At 47.8% G+C, this 27,462-nt stretch overlaps 1 protein-coding gene across 5 annotated transcripts in view; it reads right to left on the bottom strand.

Moving 5' to 3' along the window:
* Positions 1-1,352: 1,352 nt before the first annotated feature.
* Positions 1,353-27,462, bottom strand: part of WBP1L (WW domain binding protein 1 like) — a 48,266-nt gene continuing 22,156 nt past the window's right edge. For 2 of the 5 annotated variants that reach the window (XM_072340033.1, XM_072340032.1), the window contains 3 exons: positions 14,977-15,079; positions 4,958-5,119; positions 1,359-3,708 (listed from right to left, as the gene is read on the bottom strand). In XM_072340033.1, the coding sequence (XP_072196134.1) occupies positions 2,969-3,708; positions 4,958-5,119; positions 14,977-15,079 (1,005 nt within the window). In that variant the 3' untranslated portion in view covers positions 1,359-2,968. Of the gene's footprint in view, positions 3,709-4,957; positions 5,120-14,976; positions 15,080-22,671; positions 22,958-27,462 lie in introns of all 5 variants that reach the window. The other 3 variants (XM_072340034.1, XM_072340035.1, XM_072340037.1) reach the window with 3 other exon arrangements.

The raw sequence follows: 27,462 nt of genomic DNA, 5'->3' as shown, positions 1-27,462 counted from the left end.
AAACGAACAAAACAGCTCAAACACTGCTGCATTTTTAGCTCCTGAGTGGCTCCCGCTGTGCACAGACACACACTGCATGCAACCTGCACAGCTGTGTGCTTGCAAGTGTGTGCAGGCACTGAGATGAGTTCCTGCATGCCCACACACACATGCATGCACATACACATTTGTACACACGTGTGCACGCTGAGCCCATGCCAGTAGGAGCCAGTTGCCATAGGACACCCTGCCAGCGAGGGCAGTGTGAAATTAGGTTTCTGGTTCTCTATTACCTGACCTCTTAATATTTAACTCTGTAGCTCTGCACACCTCCACCTTCCCTGCCTCCCTCTGCTTCCCTGGCACTTTAACTCTTGCCGGTGGGCAGGAAAGTCAGTGCACAGACCGTCTCTCCTTGCTGCTAACTCTTCTACCCACGTTTGGTTTACATTTTCTCTCTCAGTTTGGATGGCACCAGCCAGGCTTCCCCATCTAACCACCTGCCTCAAGAAACGAGGGGTCCCTGGGACCCCAAACAAGCAAACCCTCGGTGCCTGGGCTGAGCCCTCTGGCTTTGTTCCGATTGGACACCAGCCACCCAAGCCTGGGGGCTGGCGGTGACCATACTGTGGGCAGCAGAGGGGACCTTGGCAGCAGCCACCAGGTTTTGGCCAGCCTATTGCAAGCAGCAGCCACATCTGCAACTGAAACAGCCCTGCTGATGTAACCACTCAGGTGGTATTGCATCTCACGTCCAGGGCTGCCTGGGACATTTACCTGGGGGAAGAAATGAGATATAAGCACGCACCTCTGCTGAGGTGCTTGGGCAGCAGCCACATGGGGCAGATCAGAGCTGTGAGGGAGCGGGGAACAGCTCTGAGGAAGAAAGCAGAACGGTCCCATCCTTCCCAGCCCTGGAGAGCACGGCTCAGCAGGACAGCCTGGCCAGAAGGAGGAAGAGATGACCCTGCACGGCTCTCAGGCCGCGGGCAGGAAGCAGCGTGGGCTGGGCACCAGCTCTGTTGCACATCCCCGGGTGCTGGGGTGGAGGCACAGCTGGTGGTATGAGAGCACACCGCTCTTCAGGCAGAGGCTTGGCCTGCTTTCACACCCAGGGACAATTTCCATTCCCTGAGCTCCTGGAACCCCCAAGACAAGTGCTGTCCATCAGCTGTTTCCCTGGAAGGGAAAGGCTCAGAGTGAGAACCAGCACTGCTGCCCAGAGCGGTGGGCGCCCCATTGCTGGAGGTGCCCAAAGCTGAGCGAAGGGCACCCAGCCCATGGCAGGGGGTGAACTGGGTGGGTTTAAGGTCCCTTCTGACCCAACCACTGCATGATTCTATGACTCACAAAATGATCCGCAAACACAGAGGCAGGTTATCAGAAAAGGCATTATATTTTGGTTTCCACCTTATTTGAAACTGATTTTGGTTTTCAATCAATCAAATCTGAATACGACTGAGTTCAGTTTTCAATTTCTTTCCCCACAATAGTAATGATCCGGACGACCATAATTATAAAAGGGATGGGGAGATAACCCGAGAACAAGATACACAGTCTGAATTGTGCTCTCTTCCACACGAGCACACCAGGGAATGTTAGTTTTCAGCTCGTTTTGTTTTTCCCTTCAGGTTGTCACTAACAAAATCTCTACCGTTTATTAAAGCAAAGCTACAGTAAATTTTCTTGCAGTCTTACAGCAGGTTTTCATATTACCAGTAGGACTCGCATGCATGGATTGCAGTCACACACACACGCTCACAGACATGATACAGTAGCCAGTTGCCACTATTTAAAAAAAAAATAATAATAATAAAAGAAAACAGACATTCATTTGCTTGAAGTGGTCAACATCAGAATCGCACCGAACTTCTGGATCCAAAAACAAAAGAGGAAATACTGCACAGGTGTTCCACATCTACACGGTAAGTCACCCCTTCGCAACGGACGGAGCTCTCGTCTCCATTTGTTCAACATGCATCGCTGAAGCTTGAAGGCACGCTGGCCAAAGAGAGCCCTGTTCTGTATTGTTTTTTTGTCACCTTCACTGAGTGTGCTGCCCTCAGGGTGCGAAAATAAGGGAAAAAAATAAAGCCAAGCCCTTTTGCAGCACACCGGGAAAAGGTCATTCGGAGACCACAGTACTTGGAAGGCAGCCCAGCTGCCTTGATTCTACTCCTAGCTGTGCTCTTGGAGGCATTGAAGGAATACACTTGTCGTTGAAAATTACACAGAAAGGCAAATTTCTGGAAAACCTTTCAGACTGCTTGTGGTAGACCCGACACTCCTGGAAGAAACTGGTCTCTCTGCCACCAGCTTCAAGTGGGAAATTTCCTACCTGCTGTCTTAAACACTGAAGCACCAGAGATTCCGGGGCTGATGTGTTGAGGCATTCATCAGCTTTGGGAAAGTTGAACACCGAAAGAAAAAAACAAACAAACAAACAGAAACCACCAACAAACCCTAAAAGTGAAAAAGAAACTAAACCCCCAATGCCTCAATAGCACTCTATCAGACCAGAACTCTTGGGCTACTGACTGCCGGCACTGTCAGAAGCTGCTTGCTTCTGGGAAGACACCTGGAGGTTGAAGCGTTGTGGTGATTTCGTATCCTCCCAGGGTGAGATTTGCTGAGCTTTACTGATTGCGAGATAAAGCAGTGTTCTGGAAAACTAATACCAACAAACTCATAATAACCATCACCAAAATCACCAGTGGGAAAGTTCCATTTGTGAGAAGGTCTCATCGACAAACAACAGTCCCTGCCCCGTGGAGCAGAACGGACGTGATTAACGAAACCCAGAGCAGCCCGTCCCCCACAAGCCGGGCCTTCGGGACGAGTCCCCGACTTACACTGGAGGGGGGAAAAAGAAAACAAACAAACCAAGAACAAAAAAGGTTATATCACCTTTTTCTCCTTTCAAAGTTTCTGTCTGCGTGTTTCACTAATTTCTTCGTTTTCCCCCGGTTCTCCTTCCCGCTCTGCCTCCTTAGCTGGGGGAGCTGTTGGTGCGGGAGTTTGGAGAGTCCTGCTCATTTATTGTGTTCAAGAGTACACACACCGGCTGCCGGGGCAGGTGGTGGTGGCTGTGTTCGCGGTGCTGCTCCTCCGTGGCATTAAAAAGCCCTTCCTCCTCATCGCCGTGCGGGCGGCCGCTGCAGCTGTCACAGAAGTCCATGGGCCCATCCAGAGCGTCATTGATGAGCCCGTCAAACTCCTTGAGGTCATCGTCGTGATGGCCCCGGTTGCATACGCAGACCTCGATGCCCGAGTCGCCTGTGAAGCGGCGCTGCCTGCCCGGCGTCTTGTCCTTGGCGTCGGGAATGGCGCCGCTCTGCTCTAAGCTCTCCGTGCTGTAACCTTTCAGCAGTTCCTCCTTGCACTCCATATCCTTTTCGGGACCGGCCCTCTCCACTAGCTCGGCTCCCGTGCTGGTGCCGCCGGGCTCCACGCTCTGTATTTTGGCTACTGCTCGCTCGACCAGCGCGGCGGTGGAAGGCTCGGGGTCTCCGAGGCCAGGTGACCCGGTGCTGTCAGTACTGCTGTTATTGCCACTGGGCGCTGCCGAGCTGCTCTGTGCTGGCTGCAGGTTTCTCGGCGTGTCTGGGATTGTGCTACTGCTGCCTGCTGGGACGCACTGCTGATGTAAGGCACTGTACGGCGGCGGGGGGGTCGGCGGTCTGTTCACCACTTCCTCATAGGGAGGTAGTAAATAATTTGGCAGAAACCCTGAAAGTGGGAGGCAAGGAGAAGTTATTTTGCGAACAGCCTATCTTAGGAAACTTGGCATTAATGTAGGTCTGTGTGCCATACCAGCACCCTCCCACCAAACAGCTCAACGGGCTTTATATGCAATGCTGGAACTCAAATCAGTGAGATGCTCTGTGTTTTAGAGGAGCAGCAATTGCAGCACACAGGAGGGCACAGATACATGAAGAGATGGACACAGCTGGGAACAGCAGCCAGGTTGCTAAATGTACCAGGTCACTACCTCCCTGTAAGGTGGAATGGCCTCAAGTTGTGCCAGGGGAGGGGAGTTCAAGTTGGACATCAGGAATGAATTACTCTCATAAAGAGTGGTGAGACACTGGCAAAGGCTGCTCAGAGAGATGGTGGAGTTACCATCCCTGGAGATGTTCAGAAACAGTGGAGATGTGGCACTGGTTGGCATGGTGGGGGTGTCCTGATGGACTGCATGATCTTAGAGTTCCTTTTCAACCTTAATGATTCCACTACTCCATATACCCCAGCATGGCGCTCATGAACCTCCTCAAGGGAAAGCATGTGTTGGCTGGAGGGACAAGCTGGGAGATAACTCACCTCCAGCCTCCTGCAGTACTGTCTTGTCAAGCTGAGCTTCCACTTTAATGAGCAAAGATTTAATCTCACAGAACTTTGTGCAAATACAGAGAGACAAAAAACTTAGGATCTGGGCTTATAGTTGTTTCAGTGCTAGATTCAGCTTTTCTGATGTGGTCAGAATAAACTGGCAGTACTGGCAGTAGAAGTGAGCTTGCTTTACAGTACAGCCCCTCAAATCTAAGGAGGATGTTATTTGTTCCATAACAGGCAACAGCATAACCTACATAGACAGAATGGGCTTAAATAATGGAAACATTTAGAGACAGCACTGCAGTTTTCCATGTGCAATTGCTTTGGACTGAGGAGTAAAGGACTGCTGGGGCAAGAGTGTAACGAGAGCAGGCTGGGAAGGAGGAGCATCCTAAAGGAGGTATTTTAAAAACCTTCCCAGGAAGACACCCAGCTTATCACTGCACACACACAGCTTAATCAGTGGTGGATTCAGCAGGTGTTGCAGCTGGTGTTGCTCAACTTCAGACATAGGAGGGCTCAGATGCATTCAGAAGCTGAAATATATCCCTTCCGTTCTACGACCAAAGGTTAGAGCCGCCCCCACCTCCTGCTGAGCCCAGCCACCGCTCCCCGTGACTGCCAGGTAGAGATGTGAGGTACGTACGGAAATAAAACGGCAGGGCTGAATAGTTGTGGGCTTCCCGGTAAGCAATCAAGTTGATCTCATGTTGCCTCTGCTGGGCCTGCAGACGATGCTTGGTGCGGCGGTGGTGGCAAACACAACAGCAGCTGAGGATGATGATGATGGTCCACACCAGCCAAAACCCTGCAGAGGGAGAGCAGCGTTAGTCACAATGAAGAGCCACGTCCAACACCAGGGAACCCTACAAACACAACTGGGACAACTGTCAGACAGTCTGGGTCTGTGCACTGGGAGAACGCCTTGGCACAGCATGGAGCATGTCTGACAGTCATGGCTCTAGAGCAAAATATGGAGCTTAGGCAGCTCCATCCATCCATCCATCCATCCATCCATCCATCCATCCATCCATCCATCCATCCATCCATCCATCCATCCATCCACCCCTCCATCCCTCCACCCATCCCTCCATCCAATCCTTTGGAAACTCTTCTGGCAAAAAGAAAAACGCAAGCAGATCATTGACTACCATTGAATTTGACTCCCACAGCCACATTGGTTTCAAAATAACAATCAAGACACAAAAGACATTCTGCAGATCAACCACAGAAGAAGAGAAAAACCCCGAGCACTACGTTTTGCTTTTGTTCGCGCTGCTCTTTAATTTCCAGCCCAAATCCTTCATTGTTACGTTTAACAAAAACATACTCTTTTTACATAAGCGTCTCAAAATATTTTTAAAACTTATTTTTGTGTTCAGTGCCTTAAATTATCCAAAATTAAATTAATCCAGCCCCTGAATCCTCAAGAAACCCAACTTCTGCTCTGCCCGTGGCCACAGCTGGTTTCAGTGCATGGTTACAGGACACACGGTGCTCTCTGAAAGGAAATTTAACATGAGCACTTTCCGAATTCTCCCCTGTCCTGCCAACATGCCAAGAAACCCCCTTTCCTTTAAAGCTGCCTCCCTGCTGCCATACATTAGCAATGAGTTTCAGAGACGTACCAACAAAGCTACACCTTCCTTTTCCCAGACACACAGAGCCAATGCTAAAGCCCATTTTCAACATGGTCACTCCACCCTTCGATACTAACCTGCCCTAATAATATCCTCTAGCCCAACATTACAATACCTCCGTGCTCTCAGCATCTCCTTCTGGATTAGAAATGTTTTCTTTGCTAAGAGCTGGGTGGGGAAAGGTGAACAGTTGAGGAATGTGAAGAACGAGAGGAATACTGCTCTGGCTCAGGACGAAGTGTCAGAGCCCTGTGCTGGTGGAGGTGAGTTAGTGCCGTGCCTCCAGGTATTCTGAGCAGGGACTTGCACCTCCCTGTGTCGTAACCCAAACCTCCATGTTATTTTGGCACAGCAAACTGAAATCTCTGCCTTGCCTTGCACAACCTGCTTCCCTAATGGACTGGATTCTGTCTCATACTCAGATTTATCAAAGCTTGCTATCAAATTAAGGCATTGCACATTCCCTTCTAATTTATTTTTTAGATGTTCTTTTTCTTTGTGGCTGGCAATCAAGGTTTCCAGGCAGATTTTCCAGCCAGCCTGCACAGCCCTATGAAGAAGGGCAGAAAGAAGCCTGATCTCTGCTCTACAGAAGCAAAGGAAAAAGAAAAGCACTAGAGATGCCCTCTACACTCACTTCAAACTGAGCCAAGAGACATCTACTGCCCTCCAAACACCCCTTGATCCTAGCAAAAGCTTTCAAAAGGTTTTCCAGGGATTGCTGAAGTCCTCCCTTTCCTCCAGAGCCAGTCAGACAGACAGGATGAGGGGTAATGGCCTTAAGCTGTGCCAGGGGAGGTTCAGGTTGGATAGTAGCAAGAATTTTCTTCTCAGGAGGAGAGGTGAGGCATTGACATAGGCTGCCCAGGGAGGTGGTGGAGTCACCGTCCCGAGAGGTGTTCAAGATAAGGGTACATTGAGTGACATGGTCTAGAGCAGTCACAGGCATGGCCTGACGGTTGGACTGGATGACCTCATTGGTCATTCCAACCTTAATGATCTATATAATTCCATGCTACGGTTTGCAGTTGCTGTCTTGCAGTTTGAAGACTCCCACCAACATATTTTACCTCTTGCTAAGGGAAGGTTCCTCAGCTCTTGCTGGCCAAGGAAGCAAGAACAACTCATGGAAACCAGGTCACTCGCACAACACGTCACCATGTGCCAAAGCAGGCCTGCAGTTCATCTTTCAGTACTCCTCAGATTCAAAGAGCAATCCGTGATCATCCGTTCAAAAACAATGGAAAATTACACCCAGCTATCCAGGGATTTCAGCTAGTTATGAAAATAGATGATTTTTAACACATTTTTTCATGTTCTTTCCCAAGCACTCTAGATGCAACGGCAGCAAGCAGCACTTAGTTAAGAGGTCCTGGAGAAGAGCCACTGTTAAGCAATCTCAGCTGTAGCAGCAGAATTTTTCTGCAGGGAATAACTGCTCCCACCCAAGCCTGCATCCAGTGGATTTAAAAAGTATTTCTTTAGAAATCTTCTCTACTCATTCCAAATCCCAAAATGCTTTGCAGACAAACTGGTGCATAAGCTCGGAATAGGGGTCAAAATCAGCTCAGCCATTCCCAAGAAGACGTGCAGCAGCTCTGTAAACAGCGGACAGCAGTTCGGGCTAATAAATTAATGCTGGATCCTACTGAAACCACAGGTGGCGTTTGTAAGTAAACAGATTGTAATTTACTGCGCTGCAATCTGGTCACGGTGCCAGGAACAACACCTCCATCCTTGTGCCAAGGGTCTCGATGTGCGCTCGCAACCACAAGTGCACAAGAAGTCGTGTTTTTCATGGGAATTTCCAGAAAAAGAACCCACTAATACCACGGTATTGCTTGGTTTCATTAACCACCAACACTTCCTGGAGCTTCTAGGAATTACTCAACTCCTGACTCAGCACACGCCCAAGGACTTGCCTGGGTGATGGCAACGGGTCAGCGTTGTGTGCCCCCAGATCTATTTGCTCCACTTGGCTTCTGGTCTCCTCTTTAAGGGCTTTCCCCCACTTTATCAGACAAGCAGCATCCTGTGTCATAGGACCATAAGCCTTCCCAGTGTGGAGGAAGCAACAGGACGGGACACCGTAGGTGCTGAACTGCTCACCTGTTGCTTGAGCAGAGGAGCCAGAGCCAGGAGATGGAGCAGGTCTGGTTGTGTGCCCAGAGCGGTGCTGGGAGTCCATAAAAGGCTCCGTAACATGCCCTAGCCAGAAGTCTGGGCACAGCTGCAACGTTGGCTGCAGAACAGAAAAACTGTAAAAGCCTAGCAAATATAGAGTACAGTCATTTATTTGAAAGAAAGCTACGTGTAACTGCCAAGTGTAAATATTATGTCTAAAAGTATGGAGAGAACAGCGAATATGTCCAGGGCTGAGCTGTGCATTTGTACACCTGGTGACGTTTGGCTTCAAACTAGCAGCAGGGAGCAAACTGAGCAGAGCACTGGCCCGTGCACCCAGCAGCTCATCTGGCAAGAGGGGAAGAAGGGAAATTTCAGTTTCATCCAAAGACAACACTATGGGAACAGGAAACGTGGAGGCTGAGCACAGTAACGGTGCAAGCTAATACCTGGTTCGTGGCAAAGCAGGCACCGGCCCTGCCTCGTGCTGAAAATGGGCGATGTGCAAAAGCCACAGAAGTCTGGCAAGAAAGGGTTTCTAAAAGCCCAATAAAAATGGGCTTCTTGCTGTCTCTGTCCTCAAAAGCTTTGCCAGTGCTCTTCCACATGTGCCTCCTGCCCATATGGACATGAGCTGGTGTTCAGCCATACTGCGCTGAGCTATTGCAGCCATCACTGGAAAAGGAGAAACTGCTGGGAGGCACCACGCATCCTGAGCCAGGTTTGTCGGAACATTGTCTGATTTAAGAGAAAAGCTCCAGTGTGTATTTCCTACTAGGGCAGGATCATGGGGAGCAAAACTTGCTGCAGTCTGAAGGGCAGATGACAAATAGAGAGAAAAAGAAATAATCAAAGCTACTGATGGATAACAGCAATGCAGCATTTTGGAGCTCAACATGCAGCAGCAGGCCGTTGGATTTCAAGGCAACTTTAGGCTTGCTCTTGGCTTATGGAAGAGTCAGAAGCGGAAACGCTATGATCCCAAAAAGGCTGAGTTCTGAGAAGTGCTGCTGTATCTTCTGTCAGATTCACTGGTGATGCCAGTGGGTTGATAATGATGCAAAGACTGAATCAGATACAGCCAAGGAACTGAGTTTTGCCAAGAGATTTCCCTGCCAGAGCATCGAAAGCTTTCATAGAAATACAACAGAAATACCAGCCTCTTACTCAGCATCAGACAGGCTCGGAGCTCAGGGAATCAAAAACAGGAACTGCAGAAAGACCTGAGAACAGAATTACTTCCTAGGAAAGCCACTGCACACAGGCAGAGAAAACACCCAGGAAGGAGAAGGCTGTGATGCTTACAGCTTCCTTGGGAAAGGTGACCCATTCAAAGGGGATGTCCCATCCAATGGAGTGTCTCCATCCACTGGAGATGCCGCCTACCAGCCATGAAATAATATGTCAAGCTTAGAGCTGTGAGAAAACTTTTCTGAGGCACTAACCAGACCATAGTTTTGCCCAAACTTAAGAAAAATAAACTATCTATCTCATGAGTATGAAATAGAGCATTCTCTCCCTACAAAAAAGCGAGGAGCTGTGTCCGTTCTGATGCGGAGAAGGTCATGTACTGTGCTTGCTGTCTGGGATGCTGCCACCAGCAGTCCCATCGAGGGAAGCTCCTTTTATCCTGTGCAAAATGGAAAACATGTTTTCCGGAGCGTTCCAAGGGTAGGAACAGAGAAATCTGCCCTCAAGTTCATGGTAAACTTGGGCAAATGCCATTGTTCTATTGGCAGGAAGTCCCCTAAAAGAAAGCCAAAATATACTGCAAAGTGTTTTTGTGTCTGCCTGACAAGTATCTGGGTAATAGCTTTGGCTTCACAAGAGCTGGTTCTAAACAGAAGTGGGACAATTTCATTGACTAAAATGTGATCTCCCAACTAGTGGCCTCACAGCTGGCCATAGCTGGGAGGAAATTGTCTTTCCTAGGGCCAATGCTACTCTCAAGAACAGAAGGCACTTAAACAGTACCACAGTTCAGCTGCACATGGGTTTTACGGTGTCCTTGGCACAGAGACCACATCATCTCCTGCTTCTTCAGCCACGAGCCTGTATGAGTTGGTGCAGCTGCTCCAGAATGTGAGATGGGGATCCAGGCCATGGGCCTAAGAACACTTAAGGAAAAAGAAGGCTGATGAACAATGCGGTCCTCTCCTGCCTGTCCCTTCCACACCCCATGCTGCCTCCTCCAACTCTTCTTGTGCCAGCACTATGCTGTGTGCAACTGTGCTTTTAACTGGTTCTGGGGAACCAGAGCGGGCTGAAGCCCATCCATTCGACCAACGAGCCACAAGGGAAAGACTGATTTTCAGTGGAAGCTTTATGTTAGTGGAATGGCAGCCCCAGCCTAACTACACTGCAGGAAAAAGTTAGTGAAGTTACATCTCCAGCTCCTGCTCACTCGCCCCCAGATCGATGACTCCAACCAAAGACGATGGATATTAACGACAGCTGGTTTCTAGCTTTCAGAGCCGCAGCCAGTACACACAGTACCTCCACTGCAATGAAAAAAGATGGGAAAAAATAAGTTGTTTCAAAAAGACCTTTTGCTTATCTTGCAGTTGAGGCAGTCAATCTGCAGACACTGTTGTTATGGCTGAAGCATCAGCCAAGGAATAACAGCAGCCAGAAGTGAAGCACCTGAAAAAGGGAGGGCAAGGAGAGCCATGCAGGTGGCTGGGAGAAAGGTGGGGAACAGGGCAAACCCCTCCAGAAAAGGACTTGGTTAAACTGAAGGATAACACGGGGCTAGAAAGAAAACATGGGACTGATGTTATTTGTCTGAGGGCTTTGGAGACTGCAGCAAAGTCTTTGGGAATGAATTCCTGTTATGAAGCTGACCTGGAACACGTACGTGTTACAGCAGTTGCTGGAGTTTCAGCAACTAAGCAGATCCCTGCCAACATTTTCTGGCAGCACACTTTTTGGGGAAAAGAGCTGTCTAGAGATTCCAAGGGGAAGCGTGCAGAGATGAGCAAAACATTCAAAATCAGCAAAAACATCAACTGTGCTGCCTGCAAACAGAACATTTCTTTCCCGTACAACCCTTCCACTAAGGCCCAAATAGTCAAGATGACTTCCCTTCCCTAGAAACAGAAGGGCTCAGTGTCACTGCTAACGTAGCCAAAATGAAGCAGAATAAAGCACGTGTGAATCCTCACTCAACACCGCAGCTTGCTGTGCAGTACCTCAATGACCGAGGGGCTGCAGCTGCCTGCCTCCACGCTCTGTGATTCCCCAAGCACCACATACTGCTCTTCCAACTGCGCCACGTAAAATACTTTTCCACAGCTTTGTTTGCTGTGTTTGATGCCTCAGGAGCCATCTTAATTTAGTGCCGCTCCTCCACGGGGTAAGGGAGACGTAAGGATGGGTGTCAGGAAATCTGGATTAGGTTCTCAAACCACATTATAGGCACAAACTTCAGAAAATCTGGAACTTTTGAGCCTTAATTCTTAACCTGCAAAACACAGTAACTGCAGTCCACAATTACCTCCTTATTTCTAGTTTGAAAAGTGCCATTTTGGAACATTTTGCATCAAAACAACCATTAAGCCTGGACAAAGGCCAGTAACAGAAAACTCTGGTAAATCACAAGCACATCATAAGGGACATGAACAGAATCTACTTGTAAGCAAAATCCAGCAGCTGTCCCAAGACCACAACCTCCTCCACGGGTACTGTGACCTCTCTGGGGAGCCTGAAGAAACTATTAGGCCAAAAAGTGCAACCATCAGCCACAAGGCCAGCTTCCCCTGGGTGGGGAAACACAACTGTAAAGCCTCTTCTCTCTGTTTTGCTATTTAAGTCCTGCAGCACCCTCCCCACACCATCTCACCCTCTACCAGCCTTCAGCTAGGAACTAATTGGACCTAAATGTATCAGTCCTGCATACGTAAACCTGGATCTAACCTTATTATTCGGCAACACAGAGCCATATATATTTTTTTAATAAGAGATGAGCGGGGAATCTGAACTGAGCTGTTATCTAATTTTAAACACAGGCTGTCCACCTGCTTGGCATATCATATTCCCCATTCCTCCGCTCCACCCCTTAACAAAATAATACCTTGATTTCACATCCTATTCCACAGCCCTCAAGGACTGCTTTATAATTACCATAACCTTACTTGCTGTCTAGAAACGTTGAGATCAGCCATTTTCAAAGACAAACTTCCCTTAAATTCTTAAACAGGGAAAAAATGATCCTTTTTATAGGAAATCCTCCAAGTGGCTGCAAGACGGGATCACATTTCAAACGGCAGAGCCAACAAAGCCAGACGAGTTTTCTTTTCCATTTCAAGTGCCACCCTCCTCTGCTGCTTCTCTCCACTAAGTGGTGAAATATCCAGGACTTCACAGGACGAGCAAGAAGGCCTTTTCCAGGCACTGGTGCTCAGGGGAGCTTCTGAGCAAAGGAGAAACTCCTGAAAATAGTTACTTCAGTCTATGCACACAATGGTTAAAAGTGAACTACAACACAAGTGTGAAGCTATACCTAAAAGGTGCTGCTGACTTAACTGTTCATTAACCAAAATGTACTATCAGCTTCAACAAAGCCAATCAATTTCCTTACTGTTGCTTGCCACGCTGTCACTTCATAGCTGTTATTAAAACTACTTGCATATATTCCTGCTGCTGTTCACCTCAGAGGTCTTAAGGGTGCCTCACTACATGCATAAATGGAAGATATTCCACAATTTATGGAACAAGAGAATGACTCTGAAGCTGCGGTGGCACGCTCTACAACATGAGTTTTCATTTAAAGGGACGTGCTCCTCCCCGCATGTCCACCCCCACCCTAGAAACCTTTTCCTGACAAATGTAAGGGCAAAGCAAGCCCTGAAAACATTAACCAGCTGTAAATCAATGCTGGGCACTTGCCCGGATTTGCAGAAAGCCGGGGAGAATAGGTCTCCTGTTTTCATTACTGCCCTTGTCCCAGAGCCACGTATGATGCTCTCCCCAATGCAGAAGGAACATGAAACTCAACACAGAAACCCATTTCCCCCAAGGAACCATTCATCAGTGTGTGCCATTAATGCGCTCATTCCATGATCTCAAAGCAGCTTGTGTGCTTGCCCTAGAAAGAGGCCTGAAATGTTCTGCTTCCTCCTAGCAAAAGCTGTTTTTATCTTCCAAAACCATTTATGACGCAGTCAGACATTGTCAAATCTAAAAGCCTGTGCCATGTAGAGAAAACTAAGACAGTTAAAGTAACATCCTTTCATTAAAATAGCAGGGGGCTATTGTTCTGACTCTGTTGTTTGCATGCAGTTCCATTAAGTCTCTCTTTCCAGGCATACAGGGGAGAAACATGGCAACTCTGCGACAAGCATCGGCGTGCAGCTGTACTCCATGCTGTTGCTCAATTTAGATCCTGTTTGCCACAGAGCATCTAAGCCCTTGGATACGTGCCTCTTCCTCTACATTCCCACCCACACAAGCCCAAAGCGGGGTCTGACCTTCCCAACTCTGCTCCGTTCATGCATCCCCATTTGGTCCAGACAAATCCCAGCCGGCTGTCCCTGGGGTTACCCACCCCATCCCAAAACATTCCCGCAACTGCTTGGAGCCTTCTGAACATAAAGCTGCTGTCAAAAGCCCGCAGAGCATTCAGCTGCTGCCATTTGCATTTACACAGCCAGGCACAACACCCTCATGCCCAACATGTCTTCAACGAGTCCATTACAGTCCTGTTTAATCTACAGCCATGTCCTCCATACTTCAGTAAAAGCATGTTTCTAGACTAAAGGATGAAGCATCAGCTATTCCTGTCCTTAGATTCAGGCTAAGTGACACTCTTTGTATGTATAATACATTTCCACAGACACAAGCTACTCTGAAAGTGAAAAACTGTTGGCACTGCAGAGGGATTATGTAGATACCAGAGTTACATAAAAGCCACAAGATACCACAGGATATGGTAGGAAGATAACACCAGTCCCTAATGCAGAGATACAACATTCAGAGTTCCTGATTTCCAGCTTTCTGGAGGACAAATGTCTTTCCACATCCCTGGTTCCTGGCAGTACTGCAGCATGTCAAGGTCAGTGTTCAACCCTCCACGGCTCCTCCTTGAGAAAGGAAGACACTGTCAGCCCAGGCACAACTCAAAGGCTGCCTTGGAACTTCCACATTTCTTACTTTCCTACCCTTTCAGCTTCTTTATCAGCCTTGCTGGCCTGCTTTGACCTGCCTGCTGCTCTCCACACACTTAGCACAAAGTTCACTTAACCATTAGCGAGAAAAAAGTAGGTTTAAAGCCCAGATTTTGCAGAAATGGCCAGGAAATAGGAGAACCTGCAATGGGCAATATGCACGCTTCTCACAGTAGACCATATTCAGCTACTGCTGAAATACAGCTCACAAAATTTGCCCCAGGCCCACTGTGCCCAAGGAGCTGTGCTCCTAACACTGCGTTTCCTTGGAGAACAGAGGTTCTGGCCCCTGAGAGGACAACTTTAATGAGATAAATCAGATGTAAACTGTCATTCTTGAAAAAATACCGAAACAGTAAGAAGAAAGATACTGAATTAATTCTGAGCGAGTCAAACTTAAGATTTGTGCATGTGAACATTTTCCCTTAAGTGTGGTTTCCTCAGTCACATACTATTGCCCAGACCAATATGGCCCATACCAGTAAGAAGACCAAACAACAAATTTCCAGTCATGAACATGTGAAGACAGCCCCATTACTCCCCAGAAGAAGGCAATGCTCATTGCAATAGCCCTATTTCCCCTGCTTTGTTGAGTCAACTCTAGTTTGCATTGCAGCGAAATGCAACAGCAATGCAAAACAAGAGCTGAATACAACGTTCCCAAGACACAAGCCAGACCTGCAGTATGACAGCCATGCAGATTAGGAAGGGAAGCCATACAAAACAGAAGGACTTACACCAGAGTTCATAGTAGTAGTTGCAACACTGGGACTGTCCACAACAGTGGCCCGTTTCACATATGTAACTTTGATTGTTGACACCCATGCAGGTTTCCTTGTCCTAAAATTAAACAGACACACTTTTAAGATGTTTGGTCAGTATCTTCTGAAATGTAATTTATTTTACCCAGCAATCTGCAAGCATTGTAAGAGTCACAAGTTATGGGCTTGGGAAATTTTACAATACACAAAGAGATTAAAACATTTCAAGGGACCATCAAAGAATACGTCCCACAAATGACAGCTTAGAAGAAAACCCGTTAACTCTCTTAAATAACTCCTGCTTTAGCATCTAGATAATACTGTCTTCTTATCAACCTCTTCTTTTCTGTTAACAGTTATCATGCTTTGGGCACAAGGCATTCTTTTGTAGGTGAAATGTCATTTATTCCCTGTTTTACACGGTATCACTGCATTACTGGGGCTGAACGCCGAGTGGAGGAAACACAGCATAAACAGAATGTTATAAGCTGAGAAAAGACTGCTTGGATTCATTTAGATCTAAATGGTAATTACAGTATGTTCCTGCAAGATTCCAATCTAAAACGAATCCCTCATAATTAGCCATGTGCTTTATGTAAGATCAGCATTCCTGTAAAACTTCTTCCTGGAATCATGAAGTAGCCCAGGATCAGAGCCAAATCAGCTGCACTGTGTCACCCAGCAGGTCCTCAGGACACTTAAGATGTAAAAGTGAGTTTGCTGTGAAGTCTCAGTCCCCCCCAATCCCTTCGGGAGTCCCAGTTTTCCTTCTAGTCTGAAAACGTGAGTGGAAAAAAGTACCAAACTACAAGAAAACAGAATTGCTTTATGGGCTGTGGTGTGTACACCTCTAACAGGTGGCAGGGCAACCTGGAAGTCAGGAGACAAAACATCTCTCCTTGAAAACAAACAAACCTTATTAAAGCACACCGATGTTGCAAGCACATCTGCTTTGCAGGTAGCTAAAGCAAACTTTCATACTCTGTCTTAAAATGTCGTACATTAAAAGTAGGAACTTTCTCATACAGAGTTTCTCATATAGAGTAAGGGGCAGTTTTCCATCTCTAATCACAGTGGCCTACAGCAACTCTTAGCAGGCACTGCTGAGCTAACATAGCATTTTCCATTTCAGGCACACTGCTCATTCCAAAAATGGTAATTTTGGTCAGGGAAAGAAATAGAACATGTCTATTCCCTTATCTGTTCTTATTAGTTTATTTAGATTTTTCCTCACTTTTGCTGGCCTCACAGAGTTAGTGCAACTGATGAACGTGATAGATTTTGGCTCTCACATCAACCCAATTGAGAAATTAGGTTCCTATTGCGAAATTGCAATCCTATTGGTAATTCACGAGCCAGAAAGTCACCACTGGAGGTTTACAGTTGTGACACATGAGGATCGATGCTGAACTAGCAAATGAGTCCTGCGAGGCTGGCAGAAGAACAGAGTCCCACGGTGCCATTTCAGGATCCCCTTTGCATCACAACCGATCTGTCCTTGACCACCTGTGTTTATTCTCCCCACAGAATTTGTTCCACGCTGTGTTGCCTGCTTCAAAAGACTAACAAGAAGGAACATAACGGTGTCTTTTGGCAGCAGCAACCTATATCAACATCAGCGTTTCCAAAGGATCTCCTGTCTGCTTTTGGAGATTCAGTCAACCAACATACTGCTTTCCCACCTGAAGCAGAACTCAGGCTTGCTGTCCAGAGTTTCTCTGCACTCTGACCAATAGCAATACTCTTCCTTGCTGATGTGAGAGCACCCATAGCTGTCAATGAGCTCAGAGTTTGCTCTCTGCACCCCCAGTTCAGACAGCCCCAGGTTTCAGAGCCCATCTGGTGCTGGCCACCAACCATGCTGCCAAAGCCCAAGCAGGACGCGGTGCTGGCTGCCCCGCGTTGAGGCCAGCAGGTGGCTGGGAGCTCTTCTTGGAGCTAGATGGAGTTCCACGTGTCAAACCCAGAACTTGTTTCCAAATTGTTTCACAGAATCCAGGAATAATTTAGTTTGGAAAGAATCCCAGCAGGTCATGTGGTCCAAACCCCAGCTCAGAGCACAGCTACCTCCGATGTTGGGTTACACACCTTGGCATGGGAAAGAGATAAAGGGGAAAGGCACCAAAAAGATACTAGATAGAAAGTCCAGCGCTGGGAGAGCGCTGGGTTAGAGTTACAGGGACATCCTTTGCAACAAGTGTTTCAGCCTCTTTTCCTCTCCCTTCTCAGGTCAAGCATAAAGAAGAGCAAAAAGAAGAGCCCCTGCGTGTTTTCTTCTGCTGTTTCACAAGCCAAGAGGTCATGCCCTGCCATGTCTTGCCAGGAATCCTCTACCTACCGCCAAGCACATTGATTAGGATTCATTTTCTAATTAAATCCCATCCTGCACGTTTCTTATTATCACCGTGGCATTACTTTCTACTTCCTTCTCCTATTCATTCCTTTTTGTCACAAGCAGCCAAAGGGTTACTACTTAAGACATATCAGTAACGGAGTTATCTACAGTCTAAGTGTCGCCTGGAAACAAGACAAGGGCTTGCGCTTCCTCTTTCACACCAACAGCCACAGACAAGGCACAGGATTGAAACAGTAATTTTATAGATAACACGCACACGGGAAGGGAAAAAAAAAAGCCTCACAGAAGCAAAATTGGAACATTCACACTTTCTTGGGATGCCGTCATTTCTAGCTGCCATCTAGCACCACTTTTAATGATCGTTTTAAATCGTTCTTAGCAGCATGGAGTTTGCACTGAAGTACTACAAAGATGCTTTGTTGGTATATATACATATTTTAAGATAGCCTTACAAAAACAACCCAAGGGGAAGGTTTCTTCCCTAAAGCACTTTCTCAGCCAGCAGCCAGTGGCTATGGCATTCCAACACAGGCTTCCCTGCAGAAGAGGACTGCCTGCCTTCTGGTTGCCCCAGCAGGCACACCCCTCCTGCCAGCCCTTGCTGAGCCAGCTGCAGACGCCTCCAGACAGGATTACTAAGCAGTGTCTACACGGGGTTGTTCTCAGTGTGCTCAGCCCTAACAGAGCAGAGTATTCCTGTTTCACAAGTAAGTGGTCTGAACATGCCATCCCTTATCTCCCTCCTGCAAAGTCTTGGAGAATTCCAGCTAATTTCAACGAGCTGGCTTTGTCCTGTAAAGCAGCACATACTGGGGGCTGCCCATGCGTCGCTGCCTCCCTGGCATTACCCAAAGAGCTGACACCGATATCTGGGAAACTGCAGACACAGAATCCCTGGTGCACACTAAACATCCCTGATGCACACTAAAAGGCAAGAGCTTTCCTGACAGCTCTGCAGCCCCAAAACCTGTTTCATTCCCCTGCCCAGGCTAACAGCGGCCACCTGTTAAAACCTAATTCTTAAGGAACTCACTGAGTTGGGAAGACTTCATTTTGGTGCACCTGGAGAGTCTTTATATTCTAGATCTGGTGTTTTTGGATTAGTTTTCCTCTGTCATAAACAAACTTTGTAAACCAACTGTGTTTCCATACAAACACAAGATGATGATGTTTTTTGCTTCTTTTTCTGTTCTTGTTGATACGCTGGCATTGCTGATAGACTCACAAGCATGCTGCCAACTCTGCCAGGAGCACGGTTTTGCTGTCAAGTGCTTTTACAAACAATCCTTAAAACATCCATCAGCAGCAGGTATAAGAGGACTCAAGGCAGCAGCACGCATCAGGCTTGAAGCCACAGCAAACACTAACATCAACATCAGGGAAAAGTGCCAGCAACTTTCTCCACCTTCCAGCTCTGTATTGGACCTTTGCTGGAGGTCTACGTGACAAACTAAAGGTCGAAATGTGGGACATAAGCAAGACTGGAGGCATTCATGGAAGTCTGCAAGTTGCCCACACTGCCCCTCTGTAGAGGATTTCAGAACAAAATGGTTGGGTTCAATGTCTGTAATCATTAAGACCAATGTAGGGAATGGAGGGACCAACAGCGCAGTATTACTGCACTCAAAGAATCAAGGAACTTCCAAGCACATGAAAAAACAGCACCTAGCCTGGTAACACTGTTGCTATGTCAAAATGGAGAAAGATGAAGATGAGCAAATTCCAGACCCGCGTGGCTATATTCCAAGCTGAAAATTAATATGTGCAACGGCAGCAATAAACACCGCAGCCCACGCTCAGAAGTGCATAGTTGGCATGAACCGCCTACAAAAGATGACTCCTCAGCTGGCACTGACCAGGTAACTCAAACCAGGAGTGCCTGATACTGCTGAGATCTAATAACCGCTGTAGCTTTTTGCTCTGTCTCTCCTTTCCACAGAAATCCAGCCTCCACTACCTTAAATATGAGCACCTTGCATGCGCATGCCCTCTGTGTTATTTGCCCTGCCCTGCCAGGGTATATCAATCCGTCCTGGCTTCAGTGACGTCCAGGGAGCCAGAACACTTGGACTTGTGTCTCCTGGCAGCAGGCTCACTGCCTTTGCTCTCTTTGATAGGGTAGCCAGGTTTTAGGCCTACGCTAATACTTTCTCCACTCCAAGCTTCGGGCTTTGTCATGGCATACAGCAGTTAGTGGCTGGAATGTAAGAGATGAGGATTAAAATGGTATGCCAGGGGTAAAGAACCAAGTGCCATAGGGAAAAGAGCTGCTGCAGGCTGAAGGGGCCTGCCAAGATGGCACTCACACCAGGGCACAATGCTACTGGCATTAGTGGTCCTCAGGCACAACCTCTGACCGTGCCAGGCCTCCTGGTCGCATGGTTCTCATGGGACTGCAGCAATAAGCATCTACTAAAAAAATCTTGACCCAGATATTCCCCCAATCTCACTGCTCACAGACCCGCACTTCCAGTACTCAGCCACTGCCAGGACAGCCACATAGGATGGAACTCAAACAAGAGGTGCTACCTGCAGGAACGTGCACAAATGCCAGCTATTTAGAGTGACTTGCAAGCAGTGTTAGAACCATATATACTCATAAGCACCTGGAGTGACAAAAGTGACTATTGTTATCTTAGCACACGTCACCAGTTTGGCAAACACAAAACTGCTTCACAAGATGAGCTGCTGAAAATATCAGGCTGGGCCAAGACTAGCTGCAACTAACTGAACAGCACCAAAGTCTGGTGAAGATGAAAGCCGTGTAGACCACCGTGATGTGCAGGAACCTTGGGTATTGGCCCCTGGCAGCACGACAGCAGGCAGATCCCTGTAAGCCTGCCTTGTGATGGACAGCTTAGGCTGAAAATAAACGAAGCCCAGACATTCCTTCATAAGGCACCCTACACACATGCCCATGCTCACCCACACAGCATGCAGCACCTCTGAGGTTGCATCAACCTTCACCTACGGAACAAATCAGTCTGTAGCACTCAGTTACTGCAGAGAACCACCCCAACCACCTAAAGGAGTGCTGCCCTCCCACACATGACAGTGCACTGGTACGCTTTGAGAAGGGCTGCTTTCATTTTTGTTTATGGCAAGTTTCACTTTCAGGCTGCAGAAGCTGCCATATCCACACCTCACGTGCAAGTGTTTACATCCCAGCAGAAGCTTCCCAGCTGCAGCCGTCATCACACAGCAACACCAGTTCCAGGAAATGACAGCTCTGAGGTTGTTGCGTTTGGGTGTTTCACGCCACCAAACAGCTGACAACACCAAAAAGTAAAAGATTGGAAGTTTGGCATCCAGTACTTTAACCTTCTGTTCCTTTGTTATTTCTGCAATGGAGCAGAAGGATGCAGCCAAGCTTCCACCTGCAACCCTGAAATGTGCTTAAAAATGATCACTGAGCTCCTGCACCACCACGCTTCCTGGGGCGGGAGCTTTAAACAGACACCCACTTAGTGCTGACGTCAAAGGCATTTAAACATCACTCCCACTGAAAGAAAAACAAACCCAAACCAAAACACCGCTTCCACCGCGCATCGGGCAGCCCACCTGCTGCAGCGCCATGGGGCCGAGGGAAGCGGGGTGCCCTGGAGCTGGAGCACAGCAGAGCCCTCCCCGACACCGCAGGGTTTACAGTCCGAATGCAAACAGCGGAGACAATAGAGGCGGATGCGTGACGAGATGTTCCTGAATTCCTCCCACGCTTTTAATTAAACAGCACTGTTCGCTACCAGCTCTTTTGTTCCCCACTTTAGAAGTGGGAAAAGAAATTTCTTACTGCAATCTGCACGAAGGACACGGCCCCAAATACTTTCTTTTTTTTTTCCCTCATCTAAAACTGAAGTTCAAGCAGTTCATTTCCACTGGACCTCTCATCGGATAAAAATAGTCGAGAGATTTGCTCAACTGCTCTTGAGGCAACACCTTCTTCTGCTTCCTGTAAATGCCTCTGTAGCTATGCAGAAAAGTCACAAGCAGTCAGAAAAGCACCATCCAGCACTCCGAGATAAACAGCTGTGAGCACTGCGAGCAAACCAGGCAGCAGAGCACCTCACTGCTCGCTTTGCACTTTACGCAGCGCCTCAATCGTGCCAAATATCTTCCCAAAATGAAAAGGTTCGTTTAGAAAGAGGAACTTGAGAGAAAAACATGCCCGTGGAACTGGAGCAATCTCAGCATTTAAGCCAGCTGTGCTGACTGCAACTTGAGTTACCCAAAGCTGTTTAGGTTTTGTGACTCCATCTCCCTCCTCGGTTCAGATCCCGGGTTTTTAGGGAAAGCCCCTTTGCCCCGAGTGCCGACAAGTGAAATGTTGTTATAGCTATTGCATCCAGCCACAGAAGGTCATTGTGCTAGAGGTAGTTTCTTATGTAAAACTGTTTTCAGATCAGCAGGCTGAGAGGGAGGGGGGGGGGGAGCTGCGTTTCACCAAAAACTGAACTGATAAGGAAAATGAGACAGCACTGTTTGCTCAGCAGTGTGTTAAATCATTTTGCCTTCCAAACAACAGCAAGTTGGGAGTTCAACCATGCTGCAGCCAGACCCTGAAATTTTAAAGCCCCCTCAGAAACTGCAGGCAGCACGCTGGTATCAGGCAGTATCCATTTACTGTGGATTACAGAACCCAGCGGCACTGGAGAGAGTTTACAGTTAAGATTCCCCTCCAGACGTGCCTCCCAGACCAAAAAAAGGGTTTGCTCTCCCTGAGCCCAAGAACAAATAGTTGGCACTCTCCTCCGGCAGGGAGCAGCTGGCCAGTTGCTACCGTTTCTCACTCCCCTCCATGCCCAGCCACATTACCCAAGCTCCTCGTTCATGTTGAAAAATCAAAAAGCCACCAAACTGGGGAGCAGCAAGTTGCCGTTTTCTGTTTGGTGACCATTGTCAGAGAAGAGAGAGTGAGATTATACATGTGCCTAACTTGTTTTTCTATTAAACGCAGCTTAACACTCAAAATAGTGCTCGTGCAAGAAAGTTTGGCACAAGTTTCCAGGCACTGTATACACAATCTCATATTAAGGACTACGGAAAGTATCCATAATAACCGACCAGGCACAAAGAGCTGCAGCCCTACACGCCGCCACCAAAACAGGGGTTTCTTCCCCCAGACAGCTGCTTTGCTCCTTCCTCACTAAGCAAAAATCAGCCACGCTCCCCGGTTAAGCGCAACGGGTGGGGAAGTGCCTCCTGTAGGGCTTGTGGGAACTGAAAATCATTTCCCAGTGCAGGAAGGGGAAACAAAACAAAATTAAAGCAAGTCACAGCCTCAAGCAAGCAGCGCCCACCACACCGAGCCCAGTTACCTGTCTGAGACCCAAGAGGAAAGGCATTCTGCAGGCTCATCCTCTGCACCCGCACATGGGAACGCAGGAATTTAAAGCCCCGCAGCAAGCATTTCCTCCTCAGCTGTGGGCAGCCCGCGCCTCCGATCCTATTTAAACCAGGGCTTCCTCGGCCGGGAATGCAAAGTAAACAGGGTCCTGGGGCACGGCGCGCACTCGCTGGCTCCCCCTCCTCCTCCTCCCACTCCCCGTGACATATCTCAGACGCAGCCCAGCCGGGGTGGAAATGACATCAGGTCGGGCACTTCTGAAAAAAACAGCAAAGAGAAAAAAGGCTGAACCTCGAGGCAGTGCCGGTGAAGACGCAGACGAGCTGCGCTGCCGGTGCGGGACAGAGGCAGCAGGTCAGGCTCTGGGAGCTGGATGCCGACAGGTCCCCGCTGGGGACTAAAGCTCGCTAAGCAAAAGAACTTTTTCCCTTAGAACAGGTTAAATGCCTAAATTTGCTTGCCGTTTGCTGAGCAGCGGGTTCCATCTCCAGATGGTCCCATATCGTGTCCTCACTGCTTCCGAGCACCTCTCAAGTCCCCACTCAGCCCTGGCCCCACAGAGCAGTAGGCGCTGATCCCCCACTGCCACTGGCATTGGGTGCCCTGGGACAGGAGATAGCAGGCACTTTAATCCCTCTCCCTAGGGAAAGCACGACCAGCCCCAACCCACCAATGGTTTCTAATTCTAAGAGAGCTCATTTCACTCTGCTGTGCCAGGGGGCAATTAAGCCTTATAAACAAATTCATCATCTGGTGCGCAGGATGGCATTTCTTGTTTGTCCTCTCTCCCCAGCAAGGAGTACAGCAAGTTCCACAGTGAGGTAGGAGATGACACTGCAGAAGGTAATCTAAATTTAACTTCCTTTTCCTACCTACACTCAGCAGTCTCTATTTTTCGGGCATCTCTTCAATGAGCAGCTGTCCTCGTCCGTCCCATGGGGGCCAGCACCCCTCCAAGCACCAAAGGGGATGTTCAGCAGAGAGGAAACTCCCTTTGGTTTTGGCCTCTCTAACTTCTGGAACCAGGCAGTTTGCAGCAGTGCCAGATGCAATACCCACTGTCCTCAAGCCAGAAGTCCTCCCTGAGCACTGCTACCACCTCCCAGCCCCAAGCAAGAAACCCCATGCTGGGCATGCCCATACAATCAGGCTGTGAGGATGTCATAAATATTATCTATTTTTCACTAGTTTTAAGCCACCATAGAGACTTGCTGTCCACGGTAAGCACATCTCTGTTTTTCCTAATAGGCATATCAGCAATTTCCTGAAGGATACAAAACATCAGCATGAACCACCATCAGTTAGGCAATGGGATTTTCCAGCTCTTGTGCTTTCCAGACCAAACTCTCAACCTTTGCTTTTCCAATTCTGAGGACAAACACCAACAACACAAAAGGGCAGCTTTCTGTTCTAGCAATCACTTCTGCAGCCTCACGTTATCCTTTGAAATACCCCGTTTGGCTGCTGCTGTTGGGCCCTGGGCAGATCTCAGGGCTGAGCCAATGCAGCCATCTCCGAATCCCTCAGACAGAGGTAATGCAGCTTTGACAACCTGCTCTTCCCCAGCATTATTCAAAATGCAAAGTTTTATTGCAGATCTAAGACAAGTCATGAAGGACTATCAAAGGCAGTAACTTAGTGGAAAAGCAGTAACATCCTTTTCAGCCCCAGCAATTGGGCAAGTTAGCCTACACCCTTTTGATCCCTGATTGACACAATATCTTTCAAAACACATAGGCTCTCCTTATCTTTGCAACTGCTTTGGGTGTCCCAAGTGGTATCATTTGACCCTCTTTTATTTCACTGTTTTTAAACCCAAAGCCCTAACCCCAATGATTTGTCTAGTAGCCATGAGCTTCACAGGCAGCAGTTATGAACAAATAGCTCCTTTGTCTGTAGTGAATTCACCACCTTCTAATTTGACTTCCATAATATTACCAGGTGGGAACAGAAGTCCCCAATCCATCTTCTCACCCATTCATTAGTCTGTACTTGTTCACTAACTTCTTGTGAAAGATATCAATCTTCCTGCCCCTCTTAATGCAAAATCTTCTCCCAAAGCCCTCATCTGCTCATCACGTGTTCCTAAACCCTTCCAGTTTTCTACTGCCCTCTGCTTGTGAGCATGCAGTGCTGAAATAATTATTATTTTAATGAAAGCAACAGCTCGGCATGGGTTTCACTTCCTTTATGCGAACCTGGAGCTTAACATCTGCAAGGCCACATATCTCATGTGTTTATCAAAGATAAAACGAACAGAGCAAACACAGGTTTTTACAGTTTCTCTGTAAATAAATCACGTGAGGGCTCTGAAAAGTCAAGGCTGAAGTAAGAACATGTTAAGGGATCAACATTATTTTGAACATCCGCTTGCTTAGAAAGCCACCAGCCACCCTTTTTCAGCACATCAGAGTGAGTCGCACTGCAGCTTAGAGGGAAGGAGGGAACAAAGAGCCTGAGCTCTACCCATCGGTAGGACTGCTCTCCTGAATACGCCACCCACCCCAAACACGTTGCACAAAGGATGCTCTGTGACAGTTCCACAACCCAACACAGACTTAGGCTTTAGCATGCTACTGAGGTAGGCAATAGAAGTTGTTTGGCCCATTGTAGAACTGCTGCAGTGTTGAATGGGACAGGTTTGTGAGTGGATGAGTAACCCAGCAAGATGCATTATCCATTTTGATACCCTCAAAAAGATAGCTTGACCTTTATATAATCCAAATATGACAACATGATTGGAACAAAAATGAACTTGTGCAGCTCCAATCTGTCAGGCCTGAAGCACAATACTAGTTTTAGTGGCTCCACTGCTGGAGTCCTGTTGAAGGAACAGTAAATCTGTGTCGTCTATAGTATGCCCTCAAACTTCAATATCACAGTTCTAGGGGAAAAAAAAAACAACCAAAAATCATATAGTGCAGCTATACATATTCAGGATGACCATGAAGGTGGAACAATTGTATCTAAGAGCTCCTACATTTATCCCAGGACACTGTTATTTTGTTACCAGCACCATCCCTCGAGCATCAGCTATCTGCTTCCATTAGACATCATACAGCCTGGGATGCTAGAACTGAGACTGCACAGACCTGCCAGGCACTTCAAACAATGAGTGAAAGAAGCAACCTGAAGGAGCATGACTTTATCTTTCCCCATCATGAAGATGGCTTTGGGATTAAAGAGAAAAACAGGGTTGGGGGAACAGTGTATAGAAAGGCATGAAAGCAGATCCCTATTTCTCTTCAGTAAGATAACATCCAGGAATAACCAAGCTCCATCTGCTCTGACAGAATAAGTTCTAAAGGGACTTGTTTGCTAGCAAAAACAGGATGAGCTATCAGGAGATGAGCAGCACTGGAACAGAAAAGCAGTGTAAAGCTGCCTGCACACCATTTCTGCCTGCAAAGCCTGCCCACTGGTCACTGATTCCTGAAAAGCAAAGGGCCACTCACCCACTCCAACACAGCAACACAGCTTTCCAACACAAGAAGTGTGTGCACTGGGTTCTCGTAACATGTACCACTGATGTTGTCTTCAAAGAATGGCCTCAGAAAATTCCAGAGGACAATAGGAACAGGCCAGTCTGAACATCTCCCAGCACCCAGAGTATCTGCTCTATTCCTTAGGGGATACATGGTCCTGATAAACCTTCCAGATCCTCTGTGTCTACTGCCACAGGGCTATTTTGGAGCTGGCTAAGCTTGGTCTCCCCAGTTTGTATGCAGTCCAAAGACAAAATGAGGACACCAAAGTCACTTACGTTTAATGTTTCCCAGGCCAAACCAACTTCCTCATTGCTAGAGAGAACAAAGAGCAGCACCAGCAAAACACACTGCACGTGTGGAAACTTGACTTGTGAGCCAGAGCCACAGCTAGACTGTTCAATACATTTAAACATGCAAGGGAGCTCAAGGCCTGCTGGATCAATACATTCTGATGTGCAAGGAAGCACAAGGACTTACAGTGGTCAGAATCTCCTTGGGTAGGTCCCTCTTCCTGCAGCCCGCTGCTGCTCCTGTCAGCTCAGTGGCTTCAAAGCACAATACAGTTCTACTGCTTTACTAAGTCTAGATAAGCAAATAGGGACACTGCTTTTCAACCTCACAGCTGTCACCAGCGCTTTGTCTCCAAGTAACTGGTTAACCAGGGAGGAAGAGGCTGCGTACTTCAAAAAATGCTCAGTGTGGTGGAGAGCCTCAGTGGCTGTAACTCAGCCAGCAGCCCCTTTTCTGAAGCTGCTTTCTGTATTAAGCTGCCGCAAGAAAGGGCAGAGAGCTGAGATGGGGCAGGGGATGCCTAAGAGAAGCCCTTCCCAGCACCCACCCAAAAGAAGAGGCAGGAGCCAGCTATGTCCAGGCTGTCCCAGCCCCACCACCAGCCCCGCTGCTTCAGCTGATGGCAGAGCAGTGGCAATGAAAAGTCCAGGTTCCTTCCATGAGATCAAAATAGTTTTTGTGAAGCACAGCTTGAAATTTTCAGCCCTCAGTGACGTTATTTCCCACTGCTTTTTGCTTGAGGAGGGGAAAATGATAGCCACAGGTCCAGCAGGCACTTCTTCCCAGCAGCAGAGCTGTGGCCAAGCCAATATGTGGTAACACCAAAGGCTATTGGCACGGTTATTTTGTGTGGCTGCTGTTTCATACCCAGGCCTGCTATGGAAGCCCAGAGACCTCAGAAAAAGTTTTGAAGTCCTGAGCCACTGAGGTAGAAGGGAGTAAAGAGGCAGAATTGCCCTGTTAGAGATGACTTTTCCTGCTTC

The sequence above is a fragment of the Excalfactoria chinensis genome, chromosome 6 (genome assembly GCF_039878825.1).
Source record: "Excalfactoria chinensis isolate bCotChi1 chromosome 6, bCotChi1.hap2, whole genome shotgun sequence".
In the NCBI taxonomy this organism is placed as follows: Eukaryota; Metazoa; Chordata; class Aves; order Galliformes; family Phasianidae; genus Excalfactoria; species Excalfactoria chinensis.
The sequence above is the reverse complement of the archived record's forward strand: the minus strand, read 5'-3'. Positions and strand labels throughout refer to the sequence as shown.